The sequence below is a fragment of the Balaenoptera borealis genome (assembly GCF_965194805.1).
Source record: "Balaenoptera borealis genome assembly, chromosome: 2".
Taxonomy (NCBI): Eukaryota; Metazoa; Chordata; class Mammalia; order Artiodactyla; family Balaenopteridae; genus Balaenoptera; species Balaenoptera borealis.
The window spans coordinates 60503406-60528717 of NC_138867.1; the positions used below are offsets into that span (position 1 = coordinate 60503406).

At 35.5% G+C, this 25312-nt stretch overlaps 1 protein-coding gene and 1 long non-coding RNA gene across 10 annotated transcripts in view; one reads left to right on the plus strand and one right to left on the minus strand.

Moving 5' to 3' along the window:
• LOC309622626 overlaps positions 1-25312 on the plus strand; it is a 169232-nt gene that overhangs the window by 134730 nt on the left and 9190 nt on the right. The gene's annotated exons all lie outside the window — the stretch shown is intronic.
• Positions 1-25312, minus strand: part of FAM169A (family with sequence similarity 169 member A) — a 64484-nt gene that overhangs the window by 17393 nt on the left and 21779 nt on the right. For 7 of the 9 annotated variants that reach the window (XM_082376937.1, XM_082376939.1, XM_082376934.1 and 4 more), the window contains 4 exons: positions 23885-24056; positions 6537-6716; positions 1847-1975; positions 1231-1343 (listed from right to left, as the gene is read on the minus strand). In XM_082376937.1, the coding sequence (XP_082233063.1) occupies positions 1231-1343; positions 1847-1975; positions 6537-6716; positions 23885-24056 (594 nt within the window). The remainder of the gene's footprint in view (positions 1-1230; positions 1344-1846; positions 1976-6536; positions 6717-23884; positions 24057-25312) is intronic. The other 2 variants (XM_082376935.1, XM_082376941.1) reach the window with 2 other exon arrangements.

The following is a 25312-nucleotide window of genomic DNA, read 5'->3' on the forward strand; positions in this document are numbered from 1 at the left end:
CTCTCACATGTATGAGAAGAGTAGATTTTTCTACTTTCCCTGGTTTTATGATATCTGACCAGGACTAAAATGAATTTGAATATATCTGAGGAATTTGGAATGCAGTATAATAGAACTGGGGCTTATTCTGAAGTCTGAAATTCCAAAGGTAGAAATAAAACACAAAAAAACTGAACTCCTTATATATAGTTACTGTATCAATATTATTTATATTATCCTTAAAAATGTTTTAAAAAACTTTTACTCAAATAGTCAACACTCATGCTAACTAAGACAGGAGAAAAGAGGCACAAATAATTCCCCAAAGCACTTGTGTCTCTGAAATGTACATGCATTTACATAGACATATTCAACACTCACTAAAAATATATTCAGATACCCGTGTACAAAACAAATATGACTGTATTAAATGCCACCACAACAAAACACTGCATAAAAATAGACCTCTAGGATCCCATCAATGAACCTGTATTTTAAGTAATATCAAGTAGTTTCTAGAAAAGTACCTGGTAAGTCCCCTGGAATTCAGTAATGGGACCTGCCCTTCTACTTGCAGGTTACCTAGTATTTGCAAAGTATATTACATTCTACAAAGACCTAACATATATAGCCTCAGACTTCCCAAAATAACTTCATAACCTTTGACCTACTACTAATTCCACTTCCACAAATTTATCTGTGCAAGGAAATAATTACATTTGCACAAAGATTCATGTATAAATGTATTCATGGCTGGGTCACTTATAAATATAAAAAACTTAAGTATAAATGTTAAGGAAACAAATGCTGATATTTATATATAATAGAATAGTGTACTATTTAACAATGATTTAAAACAGTAATGACATAGAAAATGCTTACAATATTATGTTAATGGAGAAAAGCAGTTAGAAGCAGCATAAAAGAATAAAAACAAAAATGAAACATATGCAGATACATGTTTTGTAATATATATTAAGTACATATACAAAAATGTTAGTTGCTACATCTAAGGTAATAGAATTACCGCTTTTTATTTTCTTCTATATTATTTTGTGTATTCCAAATTATTTTTCAAAGAAAATTAAATCTTAGAAACCAAGTAACAGAAAATGCCAAGTAACTAACACAACAGAAGTTACATAAGTCTGTTGAATGAACAATAACATTAAAAAAGTTAAATATTAGCTGAACCTCTTTTTTAAAAACAGCAAAATTATTATTTCCTATAGTAAACAACAGTGTACCTACAGTTAGCTGCATCTCACTAGACAGACTGTCTTCAGCTCCTGCTTCATAGTCTGGAACAGATGCAAGACCATATTCTCCAGACACAGGTCTTTTAGCTTCATTTTGAGAAACTGCTGTGTGTAAAAGAATTTTTAAAATTGTAAACCAGTTAGTATCTGCTTTTAATTGTAACACTCTTTGTACTCATTTTTACAAAGCCCTAAAGAAGGGTGTTGAAAATCCAAGTGTGGGATATCCCCTTCACCAATATCTTATAATGAAGCCTTGCAATTGTAAAGAGTCTTAAACAGTTATCTGTATAAGGGGAGACGCATGAAACTGCATACTACCTTTGATCCACTGATGCCTATTCTATGCTGTTTGAGTAAACTGTGTTTATTTCTTATCCACCAATTCCTACTGGACTACTGGGCTACATTCTACTGGACTACTCTAAGTCCTCTGACTATTAGCGACTCAAATGTTTACATATAACAAAAATTCAAGTTTAGAAAAGGAGGTCTGTTACTAGAGAGATCACATTACAATACACCACTACTCTGGACTATAAGACACAACCATCATTAGGCACTGCTTTTTTAAGCTGGACTTGTGTTCAAATTGAAAACATTCTTACCCGTAATTTTAAATGTTTCTCTTTGTAATGCTCTGGTGATTGGTATCCTCTGGTACCAGTGTCCAACACCTTCAACTTCCCAAAGCAGTTCATGGTCTCCTGGATATTTTTCAAAGTACTGGTTGCAAGCTGAAAAACACATTGAAAGTTTTCTAGAAATCCCCAAAATCAAATGTTTGGGCAAACAGAAGATGGAGAGTAAGCTGCCCAAGTCACTTAATGGGGCTAGCATAACTTTGATACCAAAAACAGCAAGGAAACTCAAGAAAATTATATAGCAGTCTCATTTATGAATAAACAAAGATAAAGATGATAAACCTCAATAGTTGCCAAGGAAATATAAGATGAAACAGCAAGATTCCATTTTCACACCCATCAGATAATAACAAGCATCAGAAAAATAAGGGAAATGGAAACTCCCACACTGCTGGTGTGAGAACAATTTTAAAGTGCTTAGGCAAGTTGAAGAAAAATATTTTATGATCCAATTCTACTTCTAGGTATATAATGTAATGACTTATACATATGCGGAAGAAGGCATCTATAATGATCATTACAGGACTGTTTTAGGGGGTACAACTTTGGTGCCCATCATTAGGGGATATATGAATAAATTATACTGTGTATACAATAAAATACTATACAGCAACTACAACTAATAAACTACAGCTACATATAATCAACGTTGATAAATCTAAAAAAAAAGTCAGTGAAAAAACAAGTCAATATTACCTACAAAAGGATATCATTTTATAAGTTTAAAAACACGTTAAACAAAATGATGCAGCATCTAAAAAAAACAAAATAATGCCATTTGCAGTGACATGGATGGAGAGGTTGTTATACTGAGTGAAGTAAGACAGAGAAAGACATCATATGATACTGCTTATATGTGGAGTCTAAAAAAAGGTACAAATGAACTTATTTACAGAACAGAAATAGAGTCACAGATGTAGATAACAAACTTATGGTTACCAAGGGGGAAAGGGGTGGGGGGACGGATAAACTGGGAGACTGGGTAGTGTACACTACCAGTAGTGTAGTAGTGTACACTACTATATATAAAATAGATAATAAGAACATACTGTATAGCACAGGGAACTCTACTCAGTACTCTGTAATGACCTAAATGGGGAAAACAATCTAAAAAAGAGTGGGTATATGTATAACTGACTCACTTTGCTGTACAGCAGAAACGAACACAACATTGTAAATCAACTATACTCCAATAAAAACTAATTAAAAAAATAAAAAATAATAATTTAAAAATAATTTTAAAAATGATGCAGCCTCTGTGGAAAATGGTTTGACAATTCTTCAAAAAGTTAAACATAGAATTATAACCCAGCAATTCCACTCTTAGGTTTATATCCAAAAGAACTGGAAGCAGGGACTCAGATATCTGCACACCCATGTCCACAGCACCATTATTCATAGAAACACAGAAAGGTAGAAACAACCCAAGCATCTATCAATAGATAAATGGATAAACAAAATGTCACATATTCACACAATAAAAATCTACTCAGCCATAAGAAGGAATGAAATTTTGATATATGCTACAAAAAGGATGGAACTTAAACATTACGCTATGTGAAATAAGGCACAGAAGGGCAAATATTTTATGAATCCACTTATGCGAGGTACCTAGAATATGCAAATTCATGACAGACAGCAGAAAAGAAGTTAGAGAATGAGGGGAGAGGAGAAGGGGGATTATTGTTTGAAGGGTACGGAGTTTAGATTGGGGATGATGAAAAAGTTTTGGGTATAGACAGTGATGATGGGGACACAGTATTTGGAATGTGGTTAATGCCACTGAATTGTACCCCTACAAATGGTTAAAATGATAAATATTATGTTATGTATATTCTATGACCAAAAACTGTTGAGGAGACACTGCTCTGGGAAAGATCCCCGGTGTTCTCCTTACTTACTGCAAGTGGTAAATTCTCCCACTCTTTGGCTTGGTGTGTCTTCTGGCTCAACAACCACCAAGAGGAGAACCCAGTTTCCGGGCAACACCTCTAATAGGGCAAATGAGGGGAACTTCAGTGCTATTTAAATTATATTTTGGGAAGCGTGAAAATCTAAAGTAACTGTTTAAATATGAATATATACAAAATAAATCTAAAATTATTTTTAAAAACTGTTTAAAATTTTTAAAATAAAAAAGCACACGAAATAATGCTTTATAGTGTTTATAGACATAGACTTATGTGTGAAAACATGGGCAGGAAGGATATACACCAACTTGAGGAACACAATTATCTCTGGGGAGGAAAGAAGAAAGGGGAATGGGATTAGGGAGGGGTCCAAAGAAAACATCAACTGTATCTACGTTTTGTTTAGGTCTCCCAAAAAATAAATGAAAACAAATATGGCAAAATCTTAACATTTGTTAATCTGGACACTGGATATGTGGACACAAGGATACCATTTGCTCACTTTTTCCCCACATATTTGACAATATTTCTCATGTTTTCTGGTTGTAGTTCCTATACCTATTAGGAAGGGAAAAGCTGGAGAAAACCAACAGGCCACACTGAGTCCTTTGCCTGAATTAAAATAACTAAAATAGCAGAGGATACCTTACATAATACATAAGCACCTATAATTCATTTGGTATTCAATTTATTTAACATGAGAATCCTAAAAAAGGGTAATAAGAGAGTCTGCCTGCAGTAGATATGTTTGCATTCCTCCCCAAATTTAGTAAAGCAATAATTAGACTTTAAGAGGAAAATCCATTTTCATATTATCCAAGGATATACAGGGTTCATTCCATTCTCATGTATGGGTCTAGAGAGAAGCTGTGATTCAAGATGGACATGCAACACTTGGCTCTTGTTTTATGGATTTTTGGTATTAAAAGGCGGGAAAGAAACTTAGAACAAAAATATTTTTTCAGTGGAAATAAATATCTGATGTTAGGTGAAAATCAATGGTAAATTATATTTTATGAACGTTTTCTAATAAATTACTTTCCAGGTTAAATATTACTTCATTAAGAAAAGAGTAGTGCTATGGACTTTACAAAAATGCAAATATAAATCCATAATTGCTTTTAAAACACCACAACACAATATATCCACACAATGAAATACTAAACAGCATTAAAAAAGAATAAATAGAGCTACATGAATCCACAGGAATGAATCTCATAATCATAAAGATGAATAGAAAAAGCAAACTACAGAAGAATTCATACAGTACATATTATTTATATAAAGTTTTTTATTTTTATTTTTTTATTTTTTGCTGCACTGCACAGCTTGTGTGATCTTAGTTCCCCAACCAGGGATTGAACCCCGGGCCCTCGGCAGTGAAAGCACAAAGTCCTAACTACTGGACTGCCAGGGAATCCCCTAAACTTTTTAAATACGTAAAACAATATGACATTGTTGGAAGATGTATACATATATATTAAAAGTCTAAGAAATGCATGGGGAAAATAAATGCCAAACTGACGATAGTGCTTATTTCAGGGAAGCTGGTAAGCTAATTGGATAGGACAGAAGTTCAACTTATATTGGCAATGATCCACTTCTCATGGATGGTACATGCTGGATGATACATGAGTATTTGTTACCTTATTCTTTATATATTTTTTTGTATATCTGAAATTTCTTTTTTTTTTTTAATTTAAAAAGCTACCACAAATAACCCAAAGAAAGAATGGTTAAAGGATCTAAATAGACATTTTTCCAAAGGAGATACATAAATGACCAATAAGCACAAGAAAAGATGCTCAACATCAAATGCAAATCAAAACTACAATGAGATGCCACTCCACATCCACTGAGATGGCTCTAATAAAAAAGACAAATAATAATGAGTGTTGGCGAGGATATGGAGAAATTGCAACTCTCACACAACGTTTATGAGAATGTAAAATGGTGCGGTTGCTTTGGGAAACAGTTTGGCAGTTCCTCAAAAGGTTATGACCAAGCAATTTCATCCACGCCTAGGTATATACACCAGAGTAATGTCCACACAAAAACTACACAAATGTTCAAAGTAGCACTATTTGTAATATCTAAAAAGTGGAAACAATCCTAAAGTCCATCAACTGATGATGGATAAACAAAACGTGGCATATCCACACAAGGGAATATTCTTCAGCCATTAAAAAAAAAAAATGAAGCACTGATTCATGCTACAACATGGATGAACCTTGAAAACATTTATGCAAAATGAAAGAAGCTAGACACAAAGGGCGTACAATATAATTATATCATATAATTCTATTCATATGAAATGTCCAGAACAGGTAAATCCATAAACACAGAAAATAGATTAGTGGTTGATTGCTAGGGGATAAAGGAATGGGGGAATAGAAGAGTGACTGCTAATTGGTACAGGTTTTCTTTTTGGCGTGATGAGAATGTCCTGGAATTAGACAGTGGTTATGGTTGCATAGCTGTGAATATAATAAAAAACCACTGAATTGTACACTTTAAGAGGGTGAATTTTATGGTATGTGAATTATATTTCAACTTTTTAAAAAAGTTACCACACCCCCAAAATGCCATTTATGTGGAGGTAAGGGCACATTTGCAAAATTAAGCCCTAGAGAGCCAAGGAATATAATTTACTTAATATTGATATATGCACAAAATATCCCACAGAAACAAGTCGGAAGTGACACTGAGACAAGTTTAACTTTCTAAAAACTTAATCCAATTACCTATGTACATGAGAGAGGTCAGTGGATACCGCAAGCCAAGTGCATCTTCTGTAAAGGAATCAACAAAGTCCTCCAGCATATGAAGCCCAAAGTCTTTGCCTCTATATTTCTTTCTTACGAACATTGTATCAAGAACTGGCAGTTGGTAGCTTTGGGTAAGAAACGAGGCACATATGCTTCCTGCAGTCATAAAACAGAAATCCAACAATTTTTCACATTTAAAAGGCCACATATGTATATACATTTAGAGAACATGAGTTAAATCTAAAATTGGTTAGTTTTTCTTACATCAAGAAGAATGTTAAAGACACGCATAAGTTTTATAATATAAAATGCTTTCCAGCTATTACATATCATAATGTATACGAGATGATGAGAAGAGCTATTTATTTTACATTTGCCAACAGTATCTCATACAAGAAGAACAACTATTACCATTTGATGAACTATATACTAGAATACATATCACTGTCCATAGACTTGCACAGCTTTAAAACTCATAACTATTAAATTTTCAAATTTAAAGAGTATTTGGTGATTGTATATAGTTTATATTATAATACACGAAGTATCTAATTCCAACCTTAGTACATGAATATTCATCTTTTCCCTTTACTTTTTGCCTAGTGATTACAGTCTCATTTGTATCTATTTAATGATGGCAAAGAAGTGAATTAGTTCTCCAAATTTTTAAGGACTATGGATTAGGACTAAATGGAAACATCTGTTTTAGAAATAGCTAAGTCAGCAATCTTTCTGTTGTGAATATACGTTTTAAAATATCTTGCACGTTTAAGGTTTAACAGGAGAAATGTTTGTAGTAGTAATTAAATATGCCTCTCCTTGTTACATTACAGAGCTATACTGATTTGTCTTTTAAGAACCCTGATTTGGGTTTTGACCCTCCAAACAGATGTGTAAGCTCCTGTAATGTATCTTAAGATAGTTTATAAGTTGAGGGCATCATGGTGGGGTGGCCCACTTTCTATTAATTTTAGTATTAATTCATAGTTAGCTATCAGTCAACATTCTACTTTTTTGTGCCTCAAGTAAAACAATCTATTATTCTCAGTTACATTATTCATATGATTTTGGATAATTATAATAACGTAGTTCAAGAAAGAAACAAAATTTCAGAAACAAACACCTCACAAATTAACTTTTACCAATCATATCATTTGATGAGTTGGTCAATATAACAAGGCTTTTTTTAGTTCAACCAAATAATGAATTACTTATGATTAAATTGGAGAACTTCAATAACTTCTTGCAATAGACTCTAAGACTATCAACTAATTTAAATTCAGAATAGTTAACACACATTGCTACGTACTTAGATCTTAACTGCTGACATTCAGTTCGGATACTGCTAAGGGTCAAAATGTCTTACATAGTGATTTAGGTAACAATATTGTATTATGTACTTTAAATTTACTAAAAAGGTAGATCTTAAGCGTTAGCACCTCAAGAAAAAAAAAAGAAAGAAAATGGTAACCATATGAGGCAATAAATATATTAATTATCTTGATTTTGGTGAATATTTCACAACGTTCATCAGATCATCAAGTTGTATACATTAAACATATACAACTTCAAATTATCAATTATATTCAATAAAGCCAAAATAAATAAATAAATTTTTAAAGAATCTAACAGGTAGTCTCACCAACAAGCTACTGTGACCATTATCAGTTTTTAATGCCTTAAAATCAGGGTTTTCTCATAGTAACTGCTAGAAGTGATAATGAAATCAAAGGAGACATTATAAGTAGCAGTAATTCAAAGGACAAAGCAAAAATGAGAAGAGAAAGCACTACCTAGTTCTCAATACCATCTGAGGATCTGTTGCTATTTACTATTGTGCATGCCTCAGAATACCAACTATATGAAATAAATTTCCCACAAATTAATTTTTTTTTCTGTTTTCACACAAACATTCCTTTAAGTAGAGAAAAAGTAAAGTCCAGCATCTAACAGTGTTCAAATGGTCAATTTATGGAACTAATAGTGTTCACAAAGTTTAAAGTTCTACCATTTACTCACCATGTACATATTCATTTCAAACAATCATGCTAATTCTCTTTGCCTACACCTTCAATACTTATTTTTGTATTTGTATCAGGTTCTACCCTGATACAAAAGCAATCAAATAAAGGGCAGAAAACCTCTGCCCTGTTACCAGAGGTTCTTCAGACACATCAACAGTTGCAGATAATAGCACAATTACTTAGTAAAGTAAAAACCACAACCTCCTAACTTAGATGAAGTTTTCATTAAAATAAATCTACTAATTGAAATAAAATTAAATTTAGCATTGCACATGGCAGCTTGAATATTTATATTCCTCAGAGTACCATCTTTGGCCACCTTCTTTTTCTACATGTTCTCTCTGGGTAATCTCACCTACTCTCAAGCCTTCTACCATTTATCCAAATGCTCATGACCACTAATCTTTTATTTCTGTAATACATGAGACTTACTACAAGATGAATGGAAGAGCTCATATAAATGTAAATACAACAAAAAACACATGATCATCTCCAAAGACAAAGAAAAAGCAAAGTTCAGTATATTCATGATAAAAATACTCAACACCCTCAACCTGATAAGGGATCTATGAAAAACCCACAGCTAACAAACATCACACTTAATGGTGAAACACTGGATGTTTCTCCCTAAGATCAGGAACAAGATAAAAATGTTTATCCTCACCACTTCTACTCAACATGGTAAGGAGGTTCTAGCCAGGGCAATTAGGCAAGAAAGGGAAATTATAGGCACCCAGATTGGAAAGAAAGAAGTAAAACCACATTCACAGATGACATGATCTTGTATATAGATCTTAAGATTTTCATCTTAAGAAATCCACTAAAAAATTATTATTATTTTTTTAGTATTTATTTATTTATTTGGCTGCACAGGGTCTTAGTTGTGGCACGTGGGATCTTTGTTGCCACGTGCAGGATCTTTTAGTTGAGGCATACAGGATCTAGTTCCCTGACCAGAGATCAAACCTGGGCCCCCTGCACTGGGAGCACGAAGTCTTAACCACTGGACCACCAGCAAAGTACCAGAAATCCACTAAAAAATTATCAAAACTGATTTTTTTAAAAGTTCGGCAAGGTTACAGGATATAATAACAATATACAAAAATCAATTGGGGACCTCCCTGGCAGTCCAGTGGTTAAGACCCCAGGCTTCCACTGCAGGGGGCACAGGTTTGATCCCTGGTCAGGGAACTAGGAACCCACATGCCACGCAGGACAGCCAAAAAAGAAAAATCAATTGTATTTCTATACACCAGCAATGAACAATCTGAAAATGAAATTAAGAAAACAATTCCACTTACAATAGCATCAACAAATAATAAAATTCTTAGGAATAAATTTAACAAAAGTACAAAACTTGTATACTGAAAACTACAAACATTTAAAAGAAATTAAAGAACACTTAAATAGGGCTTCCCTGGTGGCACAGTGGTTAAGAATCCGCCTGCCAATTCAAGGGACACAGGTTCGAGCCCTGGTCCAGGAAGATCCCACATGCCACAGAGCAACTAAGCCCGTGCGCCGCAACTACTGAAGCCCATGCACCTAGAGCCCGTGCTCCGACAACAAGAGAAGCCACCACCACAAGAAGCCCACGCACCGCAACAAAGAGTAGCCCCCGCTCGCCGCAACTAGAGAAACCCCAGGCACATCAACAAAGACCCAACGCAGCCAAAAACAAATAAAATTAAAAAAAAAAAAAAGAACACTTAAATAAATGGAAAGACATCCCATATTCATGGTTCAGAAGACAACACTGTTAAGATGTCAATACTCCCCAAACAGACCTACAGGTTCAAAATCCCAGCTGGATTTTTTGCAGAAATTGACAAAGAAATCCTAAAAATCATATGGAAATGCAAAAAAACACAAACAGCCAAAACAATCTTAACAAAGAAGAACAAAGTTGGAAGACTCACACTTCCCATTTTAAAACTTACAAAGCTACATACAGTAATCAAGCCAGTGTGATATTGGCACAAGAATAAACAGAGACCAACAGAACAGAGGTTCCAGAAACAAAACCTCTTATTTATGGTCCACTGATTTTCAACAGGAATCCCAAGGCATTTCTATGGGAACAGAATAGTCTTTTTAAATGAACGGTGCTGGGACAACTGGATATCCCTATATGCAAAAAAATGATGTTGGACCCCTCCCCCTTTCCTCAGACCATATACAAAAATTAACTGCAAATGGATCATAAACATAACTTTAAGTGCTAAAACTATAAAATCTTAGAAGAAAACATAGCAGTTAATCTTCATCACCTTGGGGTAGGAAAAGCTTTCTTAGCTACAACACCAAAAGCGCTACACCACCAAAAGCAAAAGTGACACATAAAAAGAAGATAATTGGATTTTATCAAAACTAGTGCTTCAAAGGATACCATCAAGAAAGTAAAAAGACAACCCAAAAAACGAGAGAAAATACTTTCAAATTATATATCTGATGAGGGACTTGTATCTAGAATGTATGAAAAATGCTTACAACTCAATGATAAAAACACAAATAAAACCCAATTTAAAAATGGGTTAAGGATTTAATAGACATTTCTCCAAAGACATACAAATGGCCAACAGGTATGTAAAAAATGTTCAATGTCACTAATCATCAGGGAAATGGCAAATCAAATGAGGTATCACCTCATACCATCAGGATTGGTATTATCAAAAAAACAAGAAAAACAACAAAGACAACAAGTGCTGGCAAAGATATGGAAAACTGGAACCCTTGTATACTGTTAATGGGAATGCAAAATGGTGCAGCCACTATGAAAAACAGTATAGAGGTTCCTCAAAATATTAAAAATAGAACTACCACATGATCCAGCAATCCCACTTCTGGGTATATATCCAAAATAATTGAAATCAGGATCTCAAAGAGATATTAACAATCCAGTGTTCATTGCAGCACTATTCACAATAGCCAAGATGTGGTAACAACCTAAATGTCCACTGATGGATGATGGATAAAAAAAATACGGTATATATATGTACAACAGAATAATATTCAGCCTCAAAAAAAAAAGTAAATCCTGCAATATACAACATGGATCAACCTTGAGGACATTATGCTAAGTGAAATAAGCCAGTCACAGGACAAATGCTGCATGATTCCAATTATATGAGGCATTTAAAATAGTCAAACTCACAGAAGCAGAGAGCAGAACAATGGTTGCCAAGGGCAGGGTGAGGGGGAATTGGGGAGCTGTTAATAAATGGGTTTAAAGCTTCAGTAATGCAAGTTCTAGAGACCTGCTGTATAACATTACACCTATAGTCAACAGTGTTGTAATCTACAGTTAAAAATCTGTTGAGAGTAGATCTTATGTTAAGTGTTCTTACCACAATAAAGATTACAAAACATTTTTTAAGATAAATAATCTAGACAGAAAGGAGATTAGTGGTTTCCAGGAATTTCAAGGTAAAGGAAATGAGGAGTGATAGCTAATGGGTACAGAAATTCTTGAGGTGATGAAAATGTTCTCAAATTAGACAGTAGTGATGGTTGTACAACTCTGTGAATATACTAAGAATCACTTCAGGGTGAATTTGATGATATATGAATTATAGTAGGATGGATCTCAAAATAACTATTCTGAAAGAACCCAGACTAAAAAAAAATGTATATACTGTATGATTCCATTTTATAAAATTCCAGAAAAAGCAGGCTAATATATAATCATAGACAGCAGATAACTGTTTGCTTGGGGTCAAACAGGGGGAAGGAAGGATGGTTACAAATAGGCACAAAGAAACTTTTGGGGATAACAGATACGTTCATTATCTTGATTGTGGTGATAGTATCACAGCTGTATAAATAAGTAAAAATACAACAAACTGTAAACTTTAAATATGGTCAAGTTTTTGTATGTCACTTATACCACAATAAAGCTGGGGGGGAAAAAGATTTTTTAAAAAAAGGCCAACTCGATTTAAAAATGGGCAAAGGATTTGAATAGACATCCCAAAGAAGACATATCAACAGCAAATACGCACATGAAAAGATGCTCAACCTTAGCCATTTAGGAAATGCAAATCAAAATGGCAATGTCATGCCACTTCACACCTACCAGGTTGGATATAGTCAAAAACATAGATAAAAATAAGTGTTGGCTCACAATGCAACTCTTAAATGAAATGCTTATTTTTTCACTATTTTCTGTGCATCTATATACTTTTGCTGAACAAAAAGAATCATTGCTTTATATCATGTTTACTTTTTCTTAAATAGTCTATTTTCCCATGTCATTAAATATTCTCTGAAAACATTTAAAAAAGTATCGGCAAGGATGTGGAGAAATTGCAGTCCTGGTACATCGCTGCTGGGAATGTAAAACGGTGCAGTTGCTTTAGAAAACAGTCTGACAGTTCCTCAAAAGGCTAAATTTAGAGTTACCATATGAACCTGGAATTCCACTCTTAGGTATATAACCACAAGAAATAAAAACCTGTACACAAATCTTCATAGCAGCATTATTCATAATGGCAAAAATCACAAAAACAACTCAAAAGTCCATCAAATGATAAAAGACAATATTAGAATATCCATACAAGGGAATACTATTTGGTCATAAAAAGGAATGAAGTGCTGATTCAAGAATGGATGAAACCTGAAAACAGTATGCTAAACAAAAGAAGTCAGATGCAAAAAACTATTCTGATTGTATGATTTCATTTACATGAAATGTCCAGAATAGGCAAATCTACAGGGACAGAAATCTATAAGCAGATTAGTGGTCACCTAGGGCCAGGTACCGAAGGCGGGGAGGGAATGGAGAGTGACTGTTAACGAGTACAGGGCAGGGGTTTTTTTGTGGTGACGAAAGTGATCGAAAATTGGTTATGGTGAAAGTTGTACAATTCTGTGAATATACTAAAAAAAAATTGAATTGTACACTTTACATGTGTGAATTGTATGGTATATAAATAAACCTTAATAAAGCTGTAAAAATGTAAATTAAACAACATAATTTATACATGTGACTCCAATAAACCATTTATAATTAGATTTTTCATATACTCCCCAAACCTGCTCCTCTTCCTGTTTACTAATTTTTCAGTAAATCTCATCACCATTCTACCAGCGGCTCAGAGCAAAACATGAGATCTCATCCTTGACTCTTCCTTCATAGACCATGTACAATCCATCAGAAACACTGCAGCAATAACTTCATAATTTATCTCAATTATGATGACTTCTACCCCCTTCTTCCTTGCCCAAGCCACCATCACCTCTCACCAGGGTTTTCTGCAATAATAGACTCTTAACTAACATAGCTCCTAACCCTGTCACCTCTCTTTCTGGTTTTCTACACAACAGAGCTACCTTTTTTAAAAGGCCAATCAGATTGTGTCTCACCTGTGCTTAAAATCCTCCACTGGATTCCTATCACCCACAGAGTGAAATTCAGACTCTTTCCTTGGCCTACTGGACGTGTCAGGATATGTGCCAGTCTCTCTCCATCCCCGTATCACTCACTTCCTCTACTCTGGCCGCACTGGCCTTCTTGTTCTTTCTGAAACACCCTGAACTTTCTTCTGCCTCATGGCCTTTGCCTTTCAGTTCTTTGCCTGAATACCTCTTCTCCTGAAACTTCACATATCTCATCATTCCCTCACTTCCTTCAGAGGTGCTTCCCCGACCGCTCTATTTAAGATAGCACCGCCCAACACACACTCTCTATTCTTTTAATCTACATTTCTTCACAGACCTGAGAGCATGTCATCTATTTGTCTATTCATTGCTATCTCCTCCTCTTAAATGTAGGTTCTGTGATGACAGTTTATTTACAAAAATTGTATTACTATCTCTCAATTTCTCCCTCTTGCTCTTTCTCCTATTCACCCTCCTCCCCTTTCCCTCTCCTTCCCTATCAATATGGCACAAAAAATAACTTTTGAATAAATGAATAAATTTCGACAGTACCATTCAGGATCTATGCATCACATTCAAGAACAGCTATTCTGCTGCAACTGAATGACTCTCTCTTTTCATAGAATTACCATTTCTTCTTTGTCCAACCAGGAATGTGTCTTTCCTGACCTTCATAAAACCTTCATAAAGCCATCAATGTGTGACTGTCTCCAGAGAACACAACATAAAGTGAATTCTAAACAAATAATGTGATTATCTTTACAGGAGAGATCTTGTCATACACCACTAGGCAAGTACTCTCATTACAGTCTTCATGCTTTATAAATTGGTTAACGTAACGTTAGCTGTTATAACAAACCAAATCTGGAAAGCTTAACATTAAAAAGTTTCATTTTTGTTTAAGTAACAGTCCCACATAGTTGTTGCTGGGTAGTGGACGGCTTTCTGACTCACAATCATCCAAGAACGTTTTCAGTTACCTATTGTTGCCTAACAAACCAGCCCAAAATGTACTGGCTTAAAACAAAATTTATTATTTCATTATTTATCACAACTCTCATATGGTATCAGGTGGGCCACTGGAACAGCTAAAGGTCCAAATGGCTTCACTCCCACAGCAGTAGCTAGCCGGCTGCTGACTGGAATCGCAGCTGGCCTTGCCAGCTGGGCACCTCAGTTCAATGTAGTTGCTTGAGCTTCCTCACCACATGGCGGTCTTGAGGTAGGTGTGTTTCTTACATGGTGACTAGTCTCTAAGAGTACCAAAGTGGAAACTACCAGGCTTCTTAAGGTTTAGGACAGTGTCACTTGTGCTGCAGTCTACTAGTTAAAGCAAGTCACAGGGCCAACACAGATTCAAGCAGGCTACACAAAGACATAAATACTGGAAGCACGGTTCACTGGGGGCCCTCACAGTAACACAGGAACTCACGTTCCTTCTATCTTGTGCTTCTCCATCCCCTAGCTCTTCAGAATCTTTTGCATTTAGCAGACAGATGAGGAAAAGGAATGCATCTTAACCACTCTGCTCTGATGTCATACATATCATTTCTCTCATTACCATGGGGAGAATTAGTCACACAGCCCCACCTACTTGTGAAAGCAACTGAAAAACATAATCCCTGACTGGACAGTTGCTGGCCAATGACAAGAATACAGAAGAGGAAGCACAAATATTTGGTAGACAGCTAGCAGCCTCAGCTAACTTTCTGCTTTCTCTTATCTCCCAGTAGATTAACATTTCCTTTTCAACTTTCAGGAACTCAACTTTGCACCTCAGCAGATAGTACCTTTTGCTGGCAGACTCCTTTCACAGTTATGTTTGCTTATCTCAGGCTATTTTCAGTAACTTATAGCCTAACATCAATATTCACAAATACACATACTCATGTTATACAAGAGTTTTGACTGATCTCATTCACATTTTAAGATTACGCTAACTTCTGTGGCCCCCACAAATATCCACATCTCCCCCATGTGATCCACCTTACATTTCTAACTATGTATCTCTACTTATATGTCCCATAGGAACACTGAACTTCACATATCAAAACTGAACTCAAGTATTACCAAATCCACTCCTCGTATATTCCCAATTTTAGTTAACAGCGTCCCACCTAGGCACCCGAGTCAAAACCCTCAAGATTCATCACTGGTTCCTCCCCTCCCCTTCCCACACACACACACTGCAGTCACCTCAATCTGTCCATCCAGAAATCTCCCTCAAATCTGTTTCCTTCTTTATCCCTATTGCCTCTTTCCTAGCATTGGTCCTTCCTTCACCTGGATGACTGAAATAGCTCTTTTAATCGAAGTCCCTGACTTCAGAACACAATTTCTTTATCCATCACCAAGTGCTACAAATATTATCTCCCTAAAATATTTAACCATGATGCCCCTAAATAAAATTCTTTGATCACTTCGTGCCAATAAGATGAAGTTCCAGTGTTTAGTATGGCATTTAAGAACCTTCACAAGGGGACCTCCATCTTCACCTCTCCCCACCCTACAATCCTTTTAGTCCCACCAGCTTGCTCAAGGTGGTGTTATAAATACACTTTGAACTTTCACGATTCTGTTCCTTCTTTCACATTTATATTCCATTCATCTGTTTACTAAGAATTTTCCTTTTCTTTCCCCTTCTCTGCCTACTGACATCCTACTTATCCTTCAAAGCCACTTTTAAATATCTCTTTCTCAGTGACACCTTCCTCCAGGCAAAATTAACTGCTCCATTCTTCCATGACTACTACTGTTGATACTTCAAATATAGTATTTATCAAACTGAATTTTGATTAGGTAACTAGTTTTCTGTCTCATCCACTAGATTTTTGGTGCTTTGAAGGCTGACCCCATGACCAGTCATCTTTGTGTCTCTACTGAGAATGGAATCAGCCCTACCTCCCCAATAAACAGAAACCTTATTGGGAAGTATATGCTTTTTAAGATGGCTAAAACTTGACCTGAAAACCAAGTACCCACCTCATTTCCCAATGATACATTTCAGGCAGCCACAGAGTACAGTGGGACTCCCCCATGCCTTTGCTCACCACCTTAAGAAAAGGATTAAGCCTAGACAGTCTCAAGGCCCTAAAATATAACCTCAACCCTTCTCAAACACAAACTTCCACTATGTTTTGCCTTTAGCTATATGTATTATCAATACTTATCATTTTATATCACAGTTTTGTTATTCCTTAAATAATCTTAAAACAGAAGGGCCAGATATCTGAATTTCAGTGAACAGAAAGTGAGTGATCTGCCCAAAAGAGGAGGTAAGATCATAGCTATAGCTCTCAGTAAAAAGGTTGGAAAGTCATAAGGAAAGCTAACTAGCAAATGAAGAGAGGAAAGAATGCTTCCACTATAAATTATTTCACATGGAAATTACAAAAACCAAAACTATGTCTCCTGGTATTGATCATAATTCCCTTTAGAAGTGAGTCAACAAACTGATTTTAAAGTAGTTGTTGATTAGATTCTGCTTCTCCCATATGGTTCTTGCACTTTTCCAAAACATGAGTCTTCAAACTGGATCAAGGTGATTCACAGTTGAGGCCAAACAATATTTCCAAAATAGCACCTAATGATAGTGTCCTCCATTTTGTTTTTTTCTCAGTTTGTCTACACTAAAATGTGATATCTGATTTATACACATTTATATCTTTTGTATTTCTTGACATGGGACAAACAGTTAACAGAACTTCCACTGAATTAACAAGTGGTTTTGTCTTATTTTTCATACCTGTATGAGATGTTTTTCCTTAGCAGTTTTCTAGTTAGCACAGCCCTTTTAACAGGGGAACCTGACCATCATAGGCCCTGTGAGGATTTATAAACTTCGTCTAGTTTTGTGTAGACACTGATTAGACTCTGGGAATAGTTCCTTCTCTGATCATGTTCACTTTTTACTTTTAATCAAAGTTTTACATGTACATTGTTAGTGTACAACAGTCCCCTAAGATTTGTTGGGAAAAAAACCGTCCTGTGACTGCTTCCCTGACCCACACATACAAACACACTTTCCACCCCCCAGAAACACACACTTTGGTCTTTCTCGGTATTTACCCCCGTATCTCTAAGTAACTTACTACTTCTTGCTTTTTCCATTTTAGGCATGATCAAATGGCTTCCCAGTATGGAAGATGAGAATTCAGCTTTTATATACATGCACATACCCTACTCCCAATACACCATCACCATACTTCCTATACATGCCCTGCCCTATTACCCCAATACAGTAATTTATAATTTTGGCTAGGTCAATTTTCAGCATTTACATTATACACACACACACACACTTTTGATAACTGAGCCGTGTAGTATATCATGATTGTTTTCCTTTTCCTGCACTGCTTTTTTTTTTTTCCTGCACTGCTTTTTGATTTGCCTTAATAATGGTTTATCACTCATTATTTAGTATTTACCTCTAACTTACCCCCCAAAGTCTCCCACAACTGTAACACTTATCTTGATAAGTGCAAACACATCAGGTATTCCATATTCTTGAATCAATGACCCAGAGCTTTCTGACTTACTACAATCTAGATTAGTCAATCTCTAGAAAACTGCTGTCCAAAAGAACTTTCTGCAATGATGGAAATGTCCTATATCTCTTCTGTTCAATGTGGTAGCCACTAGCCACATGCGGCTACTGAACACTTACATAGTGGCTAGTATGACTGAGAAACTGAATTTTAAATTTTATTTCATTTTAATTAATTTTCATTTAAATAGTCACATAAAGCTAGTAGCTACCAATCTGGACAGAGCAGCCTCAGAACTATCAAATAGCTGTGATGTGGGGATATTTCTCTCCTTAGTTTCCTGATCTGGTATCATTCTTTCCTGATTTACTTCCTTATTTTAGTAGAGCATAAATTCTGTTAGCTTCCTGAAAAATGATACATGAGAGGTTAAAAAAAAAATTTTTTTTTTTAATTAACCATGTAGAAATTTCCTTCTGTTACTCTCATACTTCATTCATAATTTGGGTATAGAATTATATTGGAAATCACTTTCTCCCAGTATCTTAAAGGCATTGTTCCACTTCTAGTGTTCAGTGCAGTGCTGCTTTTGAGAAATCTAATCATTATGATTCTTGATCCTTTGTATAAGTTCCCCCTCTCACTCTGTAGAGGCTTACAAAATCTTTTCTCTATCCCAGATGTTCCGAAATTTTGCAATAATCTACCTCAGCACGGGCCTATTTTAATTCATTCATTGCGATGGATGTTCAATGGGCCTTTTTAACCTGGAAATACATGTTCTATAATTCTGCGACTTTTCTTGAACTACTTCATTGGTGATTTCTTCCCCTCCAGTTTCTCTGTTCTCTCCTTCTGAAACATCTATTATGCAGACTGTTCCTCTAATTTTATCTTTTCTTTCCTATTTTCCATCATTTAGGGTTTGTTGTTGTTGTTGTTATGGTTGCTCTCCTTTCTAATCAACATCAACTTTATCTCCCTTATACTGAGTTTTTAATTTCCAAGAGCTCTATGGACATTCTTTTAATATATCTTGTTCCCATTTATGAATGTACTAACTACTCTCACATTCCACAAATATTGAGTTGTTTTGTTTGTTTTTGCACTGTCTGTCTCTTCCAAATTGCTTTTATTCTTTTTTGGTTTTGATCTCTATCTTTCATATCAGTGACTTTTCCTAACTAAGCTATTTGTTCGTAGTTAAGAATGAGACATTAGAGACTTCCCTGATGGTCCAGTGGTTAAGAATCCGCCTTCCAATGCAGGTGATACGGGTTCGATCCCCAGTTGGGGAACTAAGATCCCACATACAACAGGGCGACTAAGTCCGCACACCACAACTACTGAGCCCACGCACCACAACTAGAGAGCCCATGTGCTCCAACTACTGAGCCTGCGGACCACACTAGACAGCCCAAGTGCAACTACTGAGCCCGTGCACCACAACTACTGGGCCTGCACACCACAACTAGAGAGCCCACGTGCCACAACTGCTGAGCCCGTGCACCGCCACTACTGAGCCCACAAGCTGCAACTACTGAGCCCACGAGCCACAACTACTGAGCCCACGCACCACAAGTAGAGGGCCTGTGTGCTGCAACTAGAGAAGCCCGTGCACCGCAACAAAAGATCCCATGTGCTGCAACAAAGATCCCATGTGCTGCAACTAAGACCTGACTCAGCCAAATAAATAAATGAATATTTAAAAAAAAAAAAAAAAGAACGAGACATTAAAAAGTTGATCAGTGTGCAAGGTGGGGATTGCTGACAATGACTGGGACCTTTCCCAGGGGAACCATTTATACTGGTATTTTTAAGAATATTTTTTCTCTTGGCCCAGTCAAATTCCTCAAAGGGAACTTTTTTGCTCATGTAACCATTAAATAATATTGAAATAGATGGCATGTATTCACACATTTTGGTAACATCTAAAATTTCCATCTTAAGTTTCAATAATTACAAAGAATGTAATTTCTAACATCTTATAACATTAACTTTTTAACAACTATTTATCATAAAAATAACTTTAGACTTACAGAAAAGTTGCAAAAATATACAAAGAGTTCCCACATACCCTTCACCCAGATTCCCCTAATGTTAACATCTTACATAGCCAGAGTACTATTATCAAAACCAGAAAATCAACATTGATAAAATACTATTAGCTAAACTATAGGACTTATTCAAATTCTGCCAGTTTTTCTACTAATTTTTGTTTCAGAATCCAATCAAAGATTCCATATGGTATTTAGTTTAAGTCCCAACTCTGATCTTTGATAATTCCTCCACCTTTCCCTGTCTTTCATGATCTTGATACTTTTGGAGGTTACTAATCAGTTATTTTGTAAAATAACCTTCAATTTGGCTTTGTCTAATGTTTTCTCATGATAAAATTGAGGTTATGCATTTTGGGCAAAAATACCTCAGAAATGACGTTATGTCCTTCTCACTACATCATAAATTGGGGTCTCTGATGGTGATGTATCTCATTGCTGGTGATGTTAACCATGATCTATTAGTTAACATGGTGTCTGCCAGGATTTGCTATGTAAATTTACTATGTTTCCCTTTTCAATTAAACAATATTGATTAAAGAAAAACTATATCACTACTCTTTTAAATGTATCAAATGGACCCTAAAAACTATTATCAATTTGATTTGATAACTGTCATCATCCATTGAACAAACTGTCCCTTTACTATTGAACTAACCACTCTTAACACTCAAAAAACTTACATTGTTCCCTCCCCACCCCTGACCTTCTATTATATTTATACTACAGACTATTACCCTAATGTAATATATTTTTATACTTGGATTATATATTGATTATCTAATCATTCTTCTCTGCAAAAACATATCTGTATATAAAAATATAAAATTTTTAAGTTTCTTGTGACCATAAGATTCTAAGTATCAATTCAAAAGAAATTCTGAGTTATCATTATAATTAATATTAGTATATGATGGATCAAAATGCAAGTATAGTATACATTTGGAAAACTATTATACATTGGGAAAACTAATTATTCAGCAAAAAATAAAGTTTTATTGAAAATACATCTCAATGAAATACATGGAGCTTACCTTTTTTTTCTTCAGTTTATGAGTCCATGAACAAATATTACTTACTACCAGAATGTGACAAGGTTCAGCATTATCCTGTTCCTATTTTTTATTTTTATAGATTAAAATGCTTAATAACCATAGAAGGGACCAGAAAATCTTATTATAGTGATTTTACTCAATTCTGCAAGTGCCCTTTAGAGTTATGTACCAGATATTACACAATGACCTACTGTTAAAAACTATTTTTAATGATCTGACATCTACCTAACCCAAAAAACAAACAAACTATACATCCCTCATAGTAATCTCTTTATTTCAGGCAAAAAAAAAAATTTATATACTTTCTTCAATTTCATTATACTATAATAGGATTTGACCTCATAAACAAAGTCCCCTCTTATATATCAAGGCTATTTTTATGTTCCAACTAATATCCCTATATACTGATTTGCTATTTTATTTTTAAAAATCATAAATAATAAGTGATATCATAGGCTTTTATTCAACTACAAAGGTATTTAATAAAGATTTTATCTTTTTGCTACTGGTACAGTTTTTTCCTGATATGTACATTAGGAATACTTCTATCACAAAGTGTTTCAGTATTTGTTTTGGACAATTTTTTTCAAATTATTTTATGTTTGGGTTTCCTTTGTAGAAAAAACACTTCCAGACTGAATTAGATGGTTACTGATCCAAAGGCTAGCATAAGCATGTCTAATTCCACTGTTCTCTGGCAGATGAGAGCCAGAGCTTAGAGCAGGAAAACACTGAAATAAATAGTAAGGAAGTAAGGCAATTAGTAGAGAAGTATGGAAGGTGCTAAAAGGGGTAGACAAGTAGTACTTGGAAGCTCCAGCATATAAAACTGAGTTAACTACCAGAAAAAGTAAAAATAGAAGCCAGGTCCCAAAGGAGTGGAGGAGCCCCCAAAACACAGAAAACAAAGAGGAGACAATGCCTGGAATCAAGTACTGATCAGAAATACTGAGGGGGGAATGCTATGCCCTTTCTTAACTGTATGTCCTTCATCGACAGATGCTCTAAATGAGAAAGCATAAACTCTTATGTACTTCAAATGTCTATGAGCTAGTTTCAAGTAGGAAACCCCGCTGCAGCCACCGTGAGCAGCAAAAAGCCTCCAATTCCCATAGGAATTACTTGTATAAAATAAAGCATAAAGTAATTAAACCATATTCCAGCCCCAAACTTATGAAAACATTTTAAAAACAATAAAGTGATGCCTTTTATGCAATGCAGCACTAAGCTTCCATTTAACAAACATTATTATTCTGCCTCTGTATGATGATATCTTTCTGGAGTTATATAAATTATTGGTTCTACTTCAAATTTATACAAGAATAAAATAGCATATTAAGGGAGAGTTAAAGTATTTACTAAACAGCAAAACCATTTAAAACTATAGATCCCAGTTTTTTTATTGAGAAAAAGTGACCTTCCTTTTACTGACTATATGTATTCATCATACTCATCATGACGGATGTTCTCATCATAAATGTGTACTAATTATACAATTAAGGTATTAGTCACAACTGTCCTTCAAATTAGCAGGAAATTTGGTATTATCTTTAGACTGCATCTGACCACAAGAGCTAAATTTTGCAAGTGTGAAATATAAAAAAGACAGGTACTCTCTGTGAAAGGTCTTTTGCCAAGATACATAACAAGGCTGCCTTTGTTGTGTAGTGGTTGTAAGGTGTGGGGTATATGTGTACATGGAGTAAGCAGGTTTGATTTTTCTGGCTCCAGTAGCTCTAGGGAACTGAATGAACAGGAAAACAGGTAAAGCAAGATGAAGCTGCACTAGTCTTTCAGGAAAAGGGTATAGTTGGGTCTTAGGATCAGAAATCCAAACTTTACAAGACTGACTATTTCAAAGCTGTTTGGATTCTCTAAATATATTAAAGTACTTTGCTTTAGCTGCTTTACTATATCAGGCTGAATCAGCTACACTAGAAGAAAAAGGCTACGCATTTGGTCCACAGGTAGACAGGGGATTTAAAACGAGCCAGTAATAGTGATAGCAGCAGGAATCAAAGTAAAACAAGGACCTTTAAATAAAGGGAAGGAAATGAGAGGGAAAGAAGACAAATCTGAGGCTCAACATACAACTCTCTGTCCACATAAATGGAGAAATTTTCCACTCTGTCAAATGTTTAATTTTTTTTCAAGACTTTCCTAACAATCCTCACTTATATAGAATCAAAGTACTCCCAAGAAATAGAGTAAAATCATCTCAATTTGTACTCTAGATACTAATTTAAAAGGGACATTGATACAGTTGGGGTCCAAAAAGTGGGTTTACATAATATATATTTTAAATAACTTTTAAAGACTCACCTGTAGGCTTAACTGAATAAAACCCAATGGCCTCTCCTTTCTTCCACAGAATCTTAGCATAATCAGTACTGCTATGACACAGGAATGGGATCTCATTTCTCTCCATTTCCTGCTTTCTATAAATAATTCGATTCAGAACATACAGAACCACTCTCTCCCCAAGAGTTCTCACCTACAAAGAGATGAGACACCAGGCACAACAGTTAGCATCAACTCAGAGATGCAGTTTACTTTGCTCCCTGCTTCCATACCTTGTACTGACATTCAAAGCACTTTGAATACATTCAGAATGATTTGTAAACCATTTTATTATCACAAAGATGAGACCAGTCATTCATACCAAGAACAATCCATTTCTGTGGACACAAATTATGCATGAAATAATGCCTCTCAGCAAAATTCTAAAACAGGCAAAACAGGTTTCCAATATACCAATCCCCAGCGTCTCCACGTTAGCAGTCAGTGCTCTCTTTCTGCTTCCAGCTGCCCAGATCCCAGGTCTCCCCAACTCTAATTGCTGCCCCCCACCATTTCTAGTGCTTCTTTTCACCCCATTCCAGCCTACACGTTAAAAAAAAGAAAGAAAGAAGGAAAAGAAAGTGAAAAAAGCTTAGCGTTACGCCCTGAAGACTTTAAAAACAATGATTATCTCATTTGATGAGCAAAGTCATAATTATGCTCTTGGGAAAGGAATCTCTCTCATCTTTTCTAGGTAAAATGGTCATATAACAGTCATGTCTTTGTTGTCTAACTATAAGGACTACCTGTCTCCCCCTACACACATACACACATACCCCTCTGCCAGACCAGGTGGGCAATGACGGGGGCACCAGGGCAGTCTGATGAAAACAAAACTTGGGGCAATCACAGAATGGAAAGAGAACCTCACTTCCTACAGGCAGGGCTGCACGGTCACAGGGACACCCTCACCAATTGCCTGACATTGAACAGTGGGGTCTTCCCCATAGACATCTGTCACTGCTAAAAACAAGAGTCTATCCATGAAATCTATCCCCCCCACCCCACCCCAAGTCTCCTTAAAGAAAAACAAGAATGTCTTCTAATTAGGCGAGAGGAGAGAAACAGCATTAGGCATACACACACTACTCTCAAAAACCTCCCCAATAAGGGATTTCCAATACCAAACATCACATGAAATGACAAAGCTCTCCAGCTTACAGGGTATCCCATGCCTTCCTTGAACAGCTCTGACCAGAATGAAATTCTTTCTGATACTGAGCTGAAATCTCTTTCCCAAAGACTATACTTTGATATTCTGGATCACATAGTCTACAAATATTTGAAGACAGCCATGATATTCTCTTAAATTTCCTATCAAAGCTAAACAGAGGAAAAGACTAATCTAATATGATTTGGGGTACTCTTGCCATTTCAGTCTTCTCCCTTCAAATTGCTTCAGATCCCTAA